The 16,453-nt window shown below is 37.7% G+C and overlaps 1 protein-coding gene across 7 annotated transcripts in view; it reads left to right on the top strand.

Moving 5' to 3' along the window:
* The window catches only part of LOC128702288 (uncharacterized), a 522,463-nt gene extending 514,682 nt beyond the window's left edge, over positions 1–7,781 (top strand). For 5 of the 7 annotated variants that reach the window (XM_070102166.1, XM_070102168.1, XM_070102167.1 and 2 more), the window contains one exon: positions 978–7,781. In XM_070102166.1, coding sequence (XP_069958267.1) covers positions 978–1,102 — 125 coding nt within the window. In that variant the 3' untranslated portion in view covers positions 1,103–7,781. Of the gene's footprint in view, positions 1–967 lie in introns of all 7 variants that reach the window. The other 2 variants (XM_053796465.2, XM_053796462.2) reach the window with 1 other exon arrangement.
* The last annotated feature ends 8,672 nt before the right edge of the window (positions 7,782–16,453 follow it).

Genomic DNA, 16,453 nt, shown 5'->3' with positions numbered 1-16,453 from the left:
TTACTAAAGAAGTCATTTCTTATAATTCTTTCAATTCTGTTTCCTTAGGAACTAGGTATTTATTCATATCCACTTAATCAGCATCTCTAATTATCTTCAAGATTGTGACCATATTCTCTCTGTTCCTCAGTGTCTCTACTGTTGAGATTCAGCTCTTTAAGTTTCTCATAATTCAGGACCTTAATCTCATTGACTAGAATGGTAGTAAATTGCTGGACCTTCATAAACTTATGTTTTGAGGCCCTATGAATTCCATGCTGGTGCTACGTACTACATAGAGTCTTGCATATTATCTTAAAGGAGTTCTTGATGAGGTTTGCCAGTGATGAATGTGCCACTGATATCTTTTTATTTGGTCTTCCACTATTACAGTTGGTATTACATTTATCGGCTTGATAAAGCTCCTGGAGAGCGAAACGTTGCCACAATAAAATGTCACATTAGTTGCACTTGTGTCCTTTTACTTTACATTACACTTACAATTAGGTCATTTTTCCCACTCGATTCAATACAGTGGACCCCCGGTTAACAAACTTTTTTCATTCCAGTAGTATGTTCAGGTGCCAGTACTGACCGAATTTTTTCCCATAATGAATATTGTGAAGTAGATTAGTCCATTTCAGACCCCCAAACATACACGTACAAACGCACTTACATAAATACACTTACATAATTGGTCGCATTTGGAGGTGATCGTTAAGCGGGGGTCCACTGTATTATGGTCTCCTTACTACAGTACAGTACAGTATTGTACATTCATGGCAGTACTCCTTACTGCCATGAATGTACAAAAATTTATCAGTATCAAGACTTTTACTTTCCCCCTTGATTAGAGATCAACATTTTCCTTTTGTTCAATACATTTCCACAATAATGATACATAAGATTGAATATTAGTTTTAAATGTATTATATTCACTTGAGATGTGGACAAATAATTGGTGCCATTTCCATTTGTATTGTGGCAGGGGACCTCAGTGTGTGGGATAGCGAGGGGACATAGCAACATCAGCGCTCGGGCCCAGTGCTTCCGCCTCAACCCCATCTTTCTGCCAGCCTCCAGTGCCAATCTTCCTACTCCTCCATCATTAGCCCATATTTGAAAATATACATCAAGACAAAAAATTTCCTCGAGTTGCGAAAGAGGAGATCAGTTTTCCAGATATTTGGAAAGAGATACATTATAAACACATCATTTTTCCAGTGGAAGACAATATGTGTGTGTGTGTGTGTGTGTTTTAATTTGAACCCCTTTTTGTGGATATGTTTTATGTGTACACCTGAAAGAGGTCCACACCTCTGTAAATGTGTGAGAGAAAAGTTATCTGTACCATGCACTGTTTTGGAAAGTGCTTCTTTCACACATGAAGTGAGATACTTTGTTTAGTTTTTCAACATTTTTAGATATGCTTCTAACAGTCATAATAGCCATTTTAATTTGAAATATATTTAGGAATTTTCAAATGGCAAGAAATTATTTGCATCCCTGGAAGTTCATTAATCAGAAGATGAAAATACATGGAAATCTGTCTGCAATCTGTCTTTTATAATGTAAGTGTCCAACAGTGATTGCAGGAACAACAAACCTCCGATCATCAAGGCTGTGATGCGGTCCAGTTTACCTAAGAGAGTTTGAAGAAGCAGTCATCAAGGATGGGCCATTTTTTTGTAATGGATTCTATATATTCATGGAAATATAAACATATTTTGGTGAGAATGTTATTTTTAGATTACCATGAATATAGTAAAGGATCAAAATTTTATTCCTGCTGAGAATTAGTTTTTCATGAATCTTTAGAATTGTAACCCTTTCTTGAACATTGTAGATTTTATGGCAGGAAAAATTTTAAGCTCAATTCAGCTCAATTTAGTACTAACGTCCAATTATAGCCAACTGTCTTTATGAGAATTCAGCTTGACAATCCTGGTTCATATTATTATGGAATATTGTGTAGATTTAAAAGAAATTAATATCAGGATATTGTATTTAAGATATGCACCTGAGTCAGTTGATACACTGTGGTTCATAGATTGTTATCCATGATTTTTATGCATTTTATATAGGCCTCCAACCTTGGTTACGCTTCTCGTTTTTACATACATATGTTTTAATGAAAATTACCTGGCTAAATTCTGAAGCTGTTCACAGTACTGTTGGAAAATTATTAATATATAGAATAATCATAGGGAAGTGGTCAACCTGTAGGAGTTGTACAATGCCTGGGGAATGAGAAATAATCAGGTTTGATCCGAGGAAGGGGAGAGCAACTCCAATTTCCAAGAAGAGCCCTTCACCAGCACCAAGGTGCACCACCCTCTTAGAAGGAAATAATGTCAGGCAAGTACTAACCTAGATGCTTAGTGCATTTGTGATGTATCATGAGTGAGTCGACTTACTTGAGTGTATCACCTGAATACAATCCTTAATGTATACAGTATCTGAATGAATGAAATTATTTATAATTATCTTCTGCCAAGTGGTTGCTTGTCATTGCTGTCACAAGTAACATGTCCTCCTGTGGTGATCCAGCCATTTGTTAAGGTACAACTCCCTAGAACTTTGTGTCTTGTTTCCTCGTGGGGCTTTGTAGGAAGCAATGTTAGCACACAAGTCTATTCTTACGGTGTATTCCTAATTACAAACTCTACATCAAATATCCGTCACTTATGGACTGTAAATAGAACTGAACTTGGGCCCATTAAAAAGACCGTAGGTAATTGAATGATATGTGAGATTTTACGATATAATGAAATTTATCACGTGGGACTGCTGAGGTAGCAAGAGCTGTGAGTGAAGCACAATGGTTGAAATGACTTGGGGTTTTTCTAATTGTTGTAGACCTAAAGATTTTTACATCTGAAGTGCAATACATGATTTCTTATATAATCCTGTTGTGTGAAAATTCATCAGTATTTTCTGTGGTTATGTGTGTGTATTGTAAGAAGCTCTTGACCAGTACATACGATGTGTACATGTTATGTCTTCGAATAAGGCGGGCTTGTGATGATTATAAAAGATAATCAAAGTTGTATAGCACAGTATGATTGTTTGTATCTATGTATGGCTCCTATGGTAAATACATATGTTTATATGAATGATCATTTGATGTAATGATTTAAAAGAAAACTTTTTGTAGCTATGCAATCTGCTAGTTTATATGGAATGACAGCTTTGGTGTAGTTAGTACATACTGTCTCAATTTTTACATGTTATTGTTAGTAGAAGTTTATGGAAATAACTTGTAGGGGATTCATTAAAGTTTATATTTTGCATTATAATTTATATACATTACAATACATGAAAGCACTTTGAAGGTGGAAAGGTGAGAGACATCACTATGCTTTCATTAAGGGAGAAATATCCCGGTTTTTAACATAAGGTATACCATAAGTTGCAACAAGATCTCAAATCTACCAAACTGCCTTAACTACCAGTTATATAACATAATTTCTACAGTTAATTTTTCTTGGTTACACTTGAAATACTTAGATAAAAGAGGTTGTGGAAACTGATTATATAGTTTGGCTAGTATAGGAAAGTAAACTTTTCAAGGTTGCCTTGACTTGCCATGTATTTAGTGGACCAGTCAAGAGAACTGATTTCTGTCTTAGAGATGAATTCAGTTCTTGGTTGGTTTACTAGTGAATTGGAAGGCATAAACTATTTTGTGACATTGGTGTCCCACTGATTTGGTTAAGTTCCTACTATGAGAGGAACTTTTTGCCCAAAGTTCTGTTATTTTTTGTACAAATTCAAAACCATTTTTGTAGATACATGTATGGCAGATTTTTCATAACCCTACTACTCTAAGACAAAATTTTTTTTTCTTGTTCTACAGTACATAACCATGTTTCCCTAAAAAAGTGAAAGTACAAATTGGTCTTTAGAATTTATTTCTTAATCAGGTTGTGTAAAAGTTATCCAGTCATGGTCATAATTATTATGCAGTCATGGACTTTATTACCTATTTATGTATGCTTCAATAGATTATAGTGCTCAAGTAGAATGTCTTTACAGTTTATATTTTCAAATTTCAGCCTTTTTTTTTTTTTTAAGCTTAGTTCCGCTACATTAATACGTAGAACCATGCAAGCTACATACATGAACAAGTGTCCAGGAGAAATTTAGCTCCTAAAATTATGTAGTAAACATTATACTTGAGAACTATTTTTTAATCTTGTCCATATATGTAAATGTGGCTTGGCTGCAAATATTGAGCTATGGAAGAGAATCCAGTAATGCTCACTGTCCTAGTGGTAAAGAAATAAAAGCTTGACCCTTCTTGGATATCATCACACAGACTCAACACTGTTGTACACCTCACATGTATGAACGGTGTCAGACAACTATGATACAACTATATGAAACAGCAACCAAAAAAAATATTCTTGGTTTGAGTTTATGCTGTGAATAGTCATAGGAAGTGGAGGCTACAACTTGCTATATTTCTTCTTATGTAAGGTAAGAGCAGAATGCAATGCTGTTGAGTCTTTCCACTTTACTATGCTTATCATAACATTCTGTACAAACCTTGAAGGGCACAATTTTCATTATTTTATAATGTATTACTGTATATTTTGGTGTTAATATTTTAATGTAGGTCAGCCTTGACTTATATTTTTATGTAAGAGATCTTTAATATACTTTTTTTACCCCAAGATTTTTTTGTTAATGAATAAGGTATTTAGCAACAAATTAATGTATGGTATGCACAGTTCATACATTTCCTTTAAATACCTCATTAAGTGGTGCAAATTTTCCAGCACTAGCAATTGTTTTGTTCTAAGTCACAGCTGGTGTACTGTATTGCTGGCATTTGATATGTTCAACAATACATAAAAATTGAATTATGACTACAAGAGTCTTCCTGTCGTCTTATCGTTTTAATGTTATGAAATATTTTGTACCATGATTCCATTGTCCTCTGTCCTATCTGCCAATTCCTTTAAAGTGAGGAACCAGCCAAAATGATAAACATGTGGTTTTAGCACTATTGTTGCTGAACAAAGTGTGAGGATGAATTTTATGTAAAATGATAGTTTGTGTGCTATGAATTCTGTTGAAACTTCATCAGGAAAACAGTATTTCGATTGTACATTTTCATGTAGAATCATTCATAAATGGTCTAAGATAATGAAGATGTTTATGAATATTCCATTGGTCTTATGTTCTCCATTGGTAATGCTTCGTAGAGGGAGTGTAGGCGTGTATTTTATGTGTGGTTGTTGTTCCTTAGATTACGCTCCAATACTTTGATTATCAACAGCTAGAACAGAAATAATTATCTTTTATAAGTTAAATATTCTGAACCATATACTCATCTTTGCTATTTATATCAGAATAATTGGAGAGTAATTCATAAGCAAAAATAAATTTTATTATAATTTTAATATACATTCATTAGTTAGATCCTTAGTAATCAAAAATCTTGTTAATTGGAGCATGACACAAGATCATGTGCTGAATTGACAAAAATAAATCCTATTAGTAGTTTTAAAATTTAATATTTTATATATATTAATAGTGTCCCTTTAAAAATTTAGTGCAAGCTGAAAAGTCATTTTTAGTATGCTTTTGTTGAGAAACTTGAGGTAGTGCTCAGGGGTAATGTATATTTGTTTTGTGAGAGATGAATCCAGTGGCTGGTGCAATGTACGAGTGCATGGCATGATTGTACTAAGTTGAAAAGTGAAGTTTTTTTTTAGTTGAGTACATAAATGTCTTAGAGTAATTTAATATTGCCAAAAAATGTTAAGCAGTAGTTTTGCAATTTAGTACTGTGATGATTGATACTCTTGGCTGCGAGCTGTCATTCTCCCGTGGTTGTGAGAGACAGCACAAATACAAATGCGAGGAAATAAGCCTTAAATCTGGCAATGAATTTATAGTGTGTGATAAGGTAAGTATCTTAGTATAACCACTAAAAATTGGTTGTATGTCCACGCATTTTATTTGTACTGTTAAAGTTCAAATTCTGTACTGAAAAACTATACAACAACAGTATTAAATCAGCAGGCCCATATTCATGTACAGTCTTTAGTCAACACTGCTACACTGTTGATAAATATCTGCCTCAGTTATATAATTTAATTTATTAAAAATATGGAGATTGTGTACATTAAAAATGATAAACCTGGGAATTTGGGTAAATTATAATTTATACTGCTCCTTGGGCATAACCAATGCTAATTCTGTACAGGGTTATTTTGTATTGTGGTTTAATAGTTATATAGGTATAGTGTGGGGGATTTAGAATAATGACACTGACTTTCAAATGGTTGGTTTATATCACAGTTAATTTATATAAACATGTAACCATAAAACACATCAGTACAATACTGTGTGTGTATATATATATATATATATATATATATTTTTTTTTTTCAACAAACTGGCCATATCCCACCAAGGCAGGGTAGCCCAAAAAGAAAAACAAAAGTTTCTCTTTTTAAATTTAGTAATTTATACAGGAGAAGGGGTTACTAGCCCCTTGCTCTCGGCATTTTAGTCGCCTCTTACAACACGCATGGCTTACAGAGGAAGAATTCTGTTCCACTTCCCCATGGAAATAAGAGGAAATATACAAGAACAAGAACTAGAAAGAAAATAGCAGAAAACCCAGAGGGGTGTGTGTATATATGCTCGTACATGTATGTGTAGTGTGACCTAAGTGTAAGTAGAAGTAGCAAGACGTTCCTGAAATCTTGCATGTTTATGAGACAGAAAAAAGGACACCAGCAATCCTACCATCATGTAAAACAATTACAGGCTTTCGTTTTACACTCACTTGGCAGGACTGTAGTACTGTACCTCCCTGGGCAGTTGCTGTCTACCAACCTACTACATGTGTATATATATATATATATATATATCAAACACACACACAAAAAAAAACATATATCAGAGGCAGGGTGGCTCAAAAAAGAAAAACAAAAGTTTCTCTTTTTAGCTTTAGTAATGTATACAAGAGAAGGGGTTACATACATCTATAATATGAAGAATTTTGAAACTGGATTCTTCAGAAATGTCTTTGCAAAAAAATTTGCCAAGGTATTGTTGGCCATCAGTTAATATAAAGAGTATGTAATTTATTTTTTTTATTATAAGACAATACTTTATTTGTAGTTATGGCTTTAACTTCTTTTTGAAGATGTTTGACACATGCTAATTAAACCTAAGCCACATAATTTTATCACAAATACAGAGGGAAGAAATAATTATTTGTATTTTGTGTTGGAATCAAATTACTATACACTAGTAATTCATATGCAAAATTTAATTTTACTTATATATAAGCCTAAAAGTTACCATTATTATTATTATTTTACTCACAAACGTGCTGAATCCATATAGGTCATTTAGTTTCTGGATGCCAGTGAGGGGGCTTTTGGTCCAAGGAATTTGAGCTACCTCCACTTCCATGGATTAAATTTGAGTGCCTCCCATTCCATATTTCCTCTGCTCTGGATGATCTCTATGGGTTTAGTGCTCCCCATAAATATAAATAAGTTAAACTAGCTTTGTAGACATCAGTGAAGTAACAAGGTCATTACCACTGGCTTTTGCCATGCTAATTACTCTGTAGTAAGCTCCATTCTACGTTAGTAAAATATATATACATGTATGGTTTATAGTAAATCATATCTTTCTTCTCTTGCGTTATCTGTTAATTGTATTTGTGGATAAAATGCACCATGTTAGTTTCGTAAAGATTTTATATGCATCTGGGCTTGCTGAATATGCTGTGATATAATGTCCTTTGAATAAATATATAAATCGTAGTTGGATGTTTCAGTGAACAAGCATTTCCTTAATAATGACTTTATATACGTACATATGTGTATGTATGTTTACATGTATATGTATATTTGTGTGTGTGTGTGGAACAACCCACATGGGGATCGAAATCTTTTGTTCAGGATCTTTCGCACTCATGCGTCGTCAGGAGGTATTCTATATATTAAGACTAGCAACAGATAGATTGGAGGGGAAAATTTCTCTCAGAGACAAGGCAGAAGCGTATCAGCACTGGACCCTATCACTGTAAAGTGAGTGAGAGGGCTCTCTGCTAGTCAACACCCAACCTCCCATCCTTTCACTCCTACATTTAGGTAAGGGAGGGGGAAACCTCAGAAGTTTATATAAAGAAAATTACAGAATAATAAGGAAAAGTGCTAGTAAGCCCAAAACTGCATCTAATTGATATCAATTGATCTAGTGCCATATGAAATAATGTTACCTAAGTGGTTAATACATCCACACACTCAAGCTTTTTGTAGCTTTACATTAATATATGAACATACATCATTATGCTCCAGGAAGTGCCAGCAGAGAGGATTACCTACAAAGATCCTTACATATTTACCTACTCCCATCCTACGTTATTACCTACTCTGCTCCATACAGAGGCTTGTTACTACATCTTAAGTATTTTAATAGTAACTGTTCCTCTGTATTCCTAGATATGGTAAGACACATGAATCTCTGCCTTAGGTTATCCCATGAAACTCACATATATGTTGCAGTCATATAAACTTGTGTAACTGTACTCATTTGCAGGGCCTAAACAGACTTACTGCTACTAACTACCTATTAAAGTATACCTTCAAAATGGTACCAGAAAAATTGAGAAGTGACAGGAACATATGCTCACTTCCACCAACCCATGGGAGATGCTCTACTTTCCATAATTCCCTGTATATGGTGATACAGACAGGGGGGTGCAATCTCCAATGGGCAAAATGTGTGGAACAATCTATCACGGTGTATCTCAAAATGGAACCAGAAAAATTGAGCACTAATAGGGGCATGCTCTCGCCTACACCTACCTACAGGGATAGACAGGCATGACTTCCAATAGGATGGATACAGAGAACAATGATCTAATGTCACCAGATTATCACAAGGATCCATTACACAATGGGCAATTGCAATTTTGTATAGCATCATTTCCTAAGATTATGTACAAATGACTATTAAATAGCAGTTGAATTTGTATAATCCATCAGTAGAATTATACAAGGCATTCCTATCATAATTAAATTATGTTCTTGTCTGCCCCAGTGGATGATTGCAGGTACTAACATGGCTAAAGATTGCATTCAACTCCAGAGCTGTCATTTCCGAGCACTGGTGTTGGGGTAGTCTGATTTCTAGTGGTTAGCCAAAGAGGTCATGGGACCTTGTGAACACCATGTTGGATGGTACATGGTTGATCAAATTCTTCATTGTTCCAGTGTTCTTGAAAGATAATACGTATTTATATTCAGCTTTCTTAATGCATCACACAGGCTGTCCAGATTCTCATTGTAAGGCAAAAACAATATATTTTTTCTGGAAAGTACTTCCTTAGGTTCAGTCCTATACAAAGTCTAATTGGCTTTCAGTAATGCCTTCTCAACAAAATTCCTAGAATATTTCGGTTCAGTTGAATACATATCTCATTAATTTAATCATCAAAATACTCCGGGCTACAAATACGCAAAGATCTCAAGAACACTGTAAGGATTCATGATTAAAATAATAGTGAATGTATGACGACACATTAATTGACTTTGTGTACACTAAGTTTAAATTTCCTGTCAACATGATGGATTAGAACATCTAGGAAAGGCAATTTGTTGTCTACTTCATGCTCTGTGGTAAACTTAATTGAGGGTACTAAACCACTGAGTCTAGGAAGGAACTCATCAATATTGTGAAATCTAGGGCAAAGACAAAAGAACATGTACATATCCTAGCTTTACATAGGAGGATATCTTTAAGGAGTCTAGTCTCATAATTCCTTGTAAAGTCGAACCTCGGCTGTTGATTGCATTATTTGTCAAATAAATGTGTTTTCAAATAAGGCATTTGAGGAAAAAACGTCCCGGTCTTTTGTACATTCTCTTGGTTGTCGAAGGACAAGTTTTTGTGTGTACAGAACAGGACAAAATCAGTACCAGGACACAAGCCAATGAAAGAAAGGCTCACTCTGTTATTGTGTGGTAATGCAAGTGGGGATTTGAAATTGAAACCTTTACTTGTTTATCATTCTGAAAATCCAGGAGTTTTTAAGAACAAGTTGGCTGTAATGTGGAGGGCCAACAAGAAAGCTTGGGTAACAAGACGATTTTTTTGAGTGAGTTCATGAGGTCTTTGCTCCCACTGTCAAAAAGTACCTTATTAAAAAACAATTGCCACTCAGGGCCCTTTTACTCATGGATAATGCTCCTGCTCACCCTCCAAGCTTGGAAAAATAGTTGCTGGAAGAGTTTAATTTTATAATTGTAAAGTTCTTGCCTCCTAACATCACTCCTCTCGTGCAGCCCATGGACCAGCAGGTCATTTGTAACTTCAAGAAAGTCTACACCAAAGCACTTTTTGAAAGGTGCTTTGAAATCACTTCAGAAACAAATTTAACCCTCAAGGAGTTCTGGAAGGACCATTCAATATCCTCAGGTGCTTGAGGCTTATAGACAAAGCCTGGGGAAATATGTCTAATAGGACCATGCAGTCAGCATGGAAGAAATTGTGACAGCCAGGGATCTTGAATGCTTTGAAGATGAGTCTGAACTGGTAGAGGGTATTGTGTCCCTGGGGAAGACCTTAGGCCTAGATGTGACCTTCAGAAGGAACAGCAGTAGAACCGTCATCAGAAGAAAAGGAGGGAAGGATGATGTGCCCACTGCGCTTGTCAAGGAAATGCGTGCTAAATGGTATGAAGTGCAGGAGTTTGCTGAAAAGAACCATCCAGACAAGGCAGTGGCCATCCATCTCTCTAACATATACAGTGACAGTGTAATGTCTCAGTTTAGACAAGTGTTAAAATGAAGCTTGAAACAAACCTCACTGGACAGGTTTTTAGTGAGACAAAGAACCATTGAGCTAGAACAAGGTGTTAGTGGTGAAAAGAGACAAAGAAGAGAAACAACACTAGCTCACCTCTGACAGGTAAGGGGCAGTGAAATTTTCATTTAGTACTGTATTCATTTTTACAGTTTCCCCTGCACTGTATAATTTTATACATTTTTTATGGAGTAGTAATTTATTAAAATATTATTATATTGTCATTTGGGGCATGGAATGGATAAATTCTGTTTACATTATTCTTTTTAGGAAAAATTGCTTTGGTTGTTGCCGATTTTGGTTATCAACATCTGGAACAAATATAATTTGAAAACCGAGGTTATGCTGTATAATTTGCTGAGTAAGGGGATAAGGGGATTTCCAATGGCCATGCCTTGTTGTTGAGCATAGTATTTACCTTCAAATATGAACTTGCAGTCCATAACACAAAGCTTAATAAGTTTAATAATTATGTTCTTGGGGTAGGGCAGGGCACGAGTGTTTTCTAGCTCCTCTTCAAGATATGTAAGTATATCACGGACAGGGACTCTAATAAATAATACTGTGACATCAAAAGTCACTACAGTAGTCATTATATATTTAATTTATGGAGCCTTGATCCATCATTTTCATTATGATGGATAATGGATCTGGTAGTTCCTATCTGTACTGTTTTATTTTCTTTAATCATGAATAACCAAAGTAATACTTATTCTCTTTATTTAATGGTTTAGCTAATTCATCAACTCTATCATACTTACGGAAACATTAGGACGTGTTTCCATGAGACATCTACTGTCCCTGTTCACCTAACAGTAAGTAGGTACCTGGGTGTTAGTCGACTGGTGTGGGTCGCATCCTGGGGACAAAATTACTCTAATTTGACCGAAATACTCAGCATATCCAGGGTCTTTCTATATAGTATACCATTAATGTCAGCTAACGTCTGTATTAGTTGTATCATGCACCTGTAGTAATACAGGTTATTACTATATTATTATACTTCATACTCATAGTCGGGAATTATACGGAGGAAGGAATACATATAAATGACCTCATAGGGGACAGGAGCCATAGTAGGGAAACAAGTGTAGTCAAAGATAAGATAAAACCAATATTGCAAACTAGAAATACCGCAGGAAATAGCAAACAAGAGGACTCCACTAGCAATAGTGAGGATATATTACCAAAAACAACTGGTGGGAGCTCCGTTGTTGGTGCTAGGGAGGATAGGAATAAGACAGGGAAACATGCACCAACAGAAAATACAGTCACAGAAACCCAAGGCAAACGGAAACCAAGCCTGTGCACATACTATGCACTTGGTATCTGCTGGCATGGGAAATCTGGAAAAACAGATGGGACGTGCAACTATGACCACCCTAGAAAATGTCGTGCCCATATGACAACAGGAAAATGCAAACTCCCTTCCTGTAAGCTTTTTCACCCTGAAATGTGTACCTCTTCAGTACAGGAAAGACTGTGCTATAACTTAAATTGCCAGGCATACCATCTAAAGGGGACAAAAAGATACAAAACATCCAGGCCATGGGAAAACCTGGGTAGCCACAACCACTCAAGAGGGAGAGGTATTTTAGTGCCAGGAAGGAAAAAAAACTGGCAGGAAATGGCAGAAATCGTACACCAAATCCAGTCATTCCTGGAGTGGATTATTATTATTATAATCAAGGGGGAAGCGCTAAACCCGGAGGATTATACAGCGCCTGGGGGGGGGGGATGTGGAAGGCATTCAGGCTTAATTCGGGGAACTGGTGCACAGATCCAATTCCTTAAATCAAGAGCCCCTCACCAACATCAAGGAACCTTCCTTGAGGGGTCCTGGAGTGGAACCACAGTCGATGGCCTCCACTCCAAACCAACAGATACAGATACTAATGCCGGAAAAAAAAAAATCCCCCCCCCCCAGTACCAACAATACCACCAGTCCGATGACATTCTTCTTTGCAAATATACAGGGTCTAAAGCCAGCAACAAACAACAAAATACCTTTCATCCGTGGACTGCTTGCAGAGGCAAAGGCAATGTTCGCGGTTACAACCTATACAGATGTGACAGAGTGAACAGGCAAAAGGGGGGGGGGGTTGGCCTGTACATTGCAGAGTCACTTGTTTGCACAGAACTGCTAAATGCCTCAAATGATGTAGTGGAAGTTTTAGCAGTAAAGGTCGAGAACCAAAACCTAGTCATTGTGGTAGTCTACAAGCCTCCGGATGCAACATCCCAGCAATTCCAGGAACAGCTGTTAAAAATTGACCACTGTCTGGAAAATCTTCCAGCTCCTGCACCCAACATCTTGCTCCTAGGGGATTTCAACTTAAGGCACCTAAAATGGAGGAATATAGAAAATAATATTGTTGCAGTAATAACACCAGGAGGCAGCTCTGATGAAAACTCACACTCACACGAGCTTTTAAATCTCTGCACAAAATTCAATTTAAACCAGCAAATAATAGAGCCTACTAGACTGGAGAATACACTAGACCTCATCTTCACTAACAATGATGATCTGATAAGAAATATCACCATATCAAAAACAATATACTCAGATCACAACATAATTGAGGTTCAGACATGTATGCGAGGAGCCCCAGACCGACAAAATGAGACTAGTCACGAGGGAGCATTCACCAAATTCAACTTCAATAACAAAAACATAAAGTGGGACCAAGTAAACCAAGTCCTAACCGATATAAGCTGGGAAGATATACTAAGCAACACAGACCCCAACTTATGCCTAGAACAGATTAACTCGGTGGCACTCGATGTATGCACAAGGCTTATTCCTCTAAGAAAAAGGAGTAGATGTAAAATAAAAAGAGACAGGCGCTCCCTTTACAGGCGACGGAAAAGAATAACAGAGCGGCTAAAAGAGGTCAATATATCTGAAATGCGTAGGGAGACACTGGTCAGAGAAATAGCAAGCATCGAACTTAAGCTAAAAGAATCCTTTAGGAGTCAGGAATCGCGGGAAGAACTAAAAGCCATAAATGAAATCGAAAGAAACCCAAAGTATTTCTTCTCCTATGCCAAATCAAAATCGAGAACAACGTCCAGTATTGGGCCCCTACTTAAACAAGATGGGTCCTACACAGATGACAGCAAGGAAATGAGTGAGCTACTCAAGTCCCAATATGACTCAGTTTTTAGCAAGCCGCTAACCAGGCTGAGAGTCGAAGATCAAAATGAATTTTTTATGAGAGAGCCACAAAATTTGATTAACACAAGCCTATCCGATGTTATCCTGACGCCAAATGACTTCGAACAGGCGATAAATGACATGCCCATGCACTCTGCCCCAGGGCCAGACTCATGGAACTCTGTGTTCATCAAGAACTGCAAGAAGCCCCTATCACGAGCCTTTTCCATCCTATGGAGAGGGAGCATGGACACGGGGGTCGTCCCACAGTTACTAAAAACAACAGACATAGCCCCACTCCACAAAGGGGGCAGTAAAGCAACAGCAAAGAACTACAGACCAATAGCACTAACATCCCATATCATAAAAATCTTTGAAAGGGTCCTAAGAAGCAAGATCACCACCCATCTAGAAACCCATCAGTTACACAACCCAGGGCAACATGGGTTTAGAACAGGTCGCTCCTGTCTGTCTCAACTATTGGATCACTACGACAAGGTCCTAAATGCACTAGAAGACAAAAAGAATGCAGATATAATATATACAGACTTTGCAAAAGCCTTCGACAAGTGTGACCATGGCGTAATAGCGCACAAAATGCGTGCTAAAGGAATAACAGGAAAAGTCGGTCGATGGATCTATAATTTCCTCACTAACAGAACACAGAGAGTAGTCGTCAACAGAGTAAAGTCCGAGGCAGCTACGGTGAAAAGCTCTGTTCCACAAGGCACAGTACTCGCTCCCATCTTGTTCCTCATCCTCATATCTGACATAGACAAGGATGCCAGCCACAGCACCGTGTCTTCCTTTGCAGATGACACCCGAATCTGCATGACAGTGTCTTCCATTGCAGACACTGCAAGGCTCCAGGCGGACATCAACCAAATCTTTCAGTGGGCTGCAGAAAACAATATGAAGTTCAACGATGAGAAATTTCAATTACTCAGATATGATAAACATGAGGAAATTAAATCTTCATCAGAGTACAAAAATTCTGGCCACAAAATAGAGCGAAACACCAACGTCAAAGACCTGGGAGTGATCATGTCGGAGGATCTCACCTTCAAGGACCATAACATTGTATCAATCGCATCTGCTAGAAAAATGACAGGATGGATAATGAGAACCTTCAAAACTAGGGAGGCCAAGCCCATGATGACACTCTTCAGGTCACTTGTTCTATCTAGGCTGGAATATTGCTGCACACTAACAGCACCTTTCAAGGTAGGTGAAATTGCCGACCTAGAAAATGTACAGAGAACTTTCACGGCGCGCATAACGGAGATAAAACACCTCAATTACTGGGAGCGCTTGAGGTTCCTAAACCTGTATTCCCTGGAACGCAGGAGGGAGAGATACATGATTATATACACCTGGAAAATCCTAGAGGGACTAGTACCGAACTTGCACACGAAAATCACTCACTACGAAAGCAAAAGACTTGGCAGACGATGCAACATCCCCCCACTGAAAAGCAGGGGTGTCACTAACACGTTAAGAGACCATACAATAAGTGTCAGGGGCCCGAGACTGTTCAACTGCCTCCCAGCACACATAAGGGGGATTACCAACAGACCCCTGGCAGTCTTCAAGCTGGCACTGGACAAGCACCTAAAGTCGGTTCCTGATCAGCCCGGCTGTGGCTCGTACGTTGGTTTGCGTGCAGCCAGCAGCAACAGTCTGGTTGATCAGGCTCTGATCCACCAGGAGGCCTGGTCACAGACCGGGCCGCGGGGGCGTTGACCCCCGGAACTCTCTCCAGGTCATGCATGGCATCCCCGCTATCTAGTCAACTTCCATCTTGGTGGCCTGGTGGCTAAAGCTCCCGCTTCACACACGGAGGGCCCGGGTTCGATTCCCGGCGGGTGGAAACATTCGACACGTTTCCTTACACCTGTTGTCCTGTTCACCTAGCAGCAAATAGGTACCTGGGTGTTAGTCGACTGGTGTGGGTCGCATCCTGGGGGTCAAGATTAAGGACCCCAATGGAAATAAGTTAGACAGTCCTCGATGACGCACTGACTTTCTTGGGTTATCCTGGGTGGCTAACCCTCCGGGGTTAAAAATCCGAACGAAATCTTATCTTATCTAATTTAACAACGTGTCAGTTCTTTGAACCATTCATCTATAGTGTAAATTACCCAGGATGTACCGCCCCCCCCCCAAAAAAAAAAGTCGGACAAAATGACTTGCCCGAAATACTCTTTTATTTTATTTTATTTATTAATTTGAACATGATACAGAGAAGTACAAAGGAATACAGTTATTAAAGAGCAACATGCCAAAGCCCCTTATATGCAGAGCATTATGGGCATACAAGGGGCTTTTGGCATGCACACTCAACTATTTTTATTCCTTTGTACAACAGTATATGATGTAAAAATAAAATTATTATTATTATTTGTACTTCACTGTATCATATTCAAATAAATAACTAAATAAATTAGTTGCTTCCATGGGTGTGGCCCC

Source organism: Cherax quadricarinatus, chromosome 80 (genome assembly GCF_038502225.1).
Source record: "Cherax quadricarinatus isolate ZL_2023a chromosome 80, ASM3850222v1, whole genome shotgun sequence".
Lineage (NCBI taxonomy): Eukaryota > Metazoa > Arthropoda > Malacostraca > Decapoda > Parastacidae > Cherax > Cherax quadricarinatus.
Note: the sequence above shows the minus strand (reverse complement) of the source record. Positions and strands in the feature narration are given on the sequence as shown.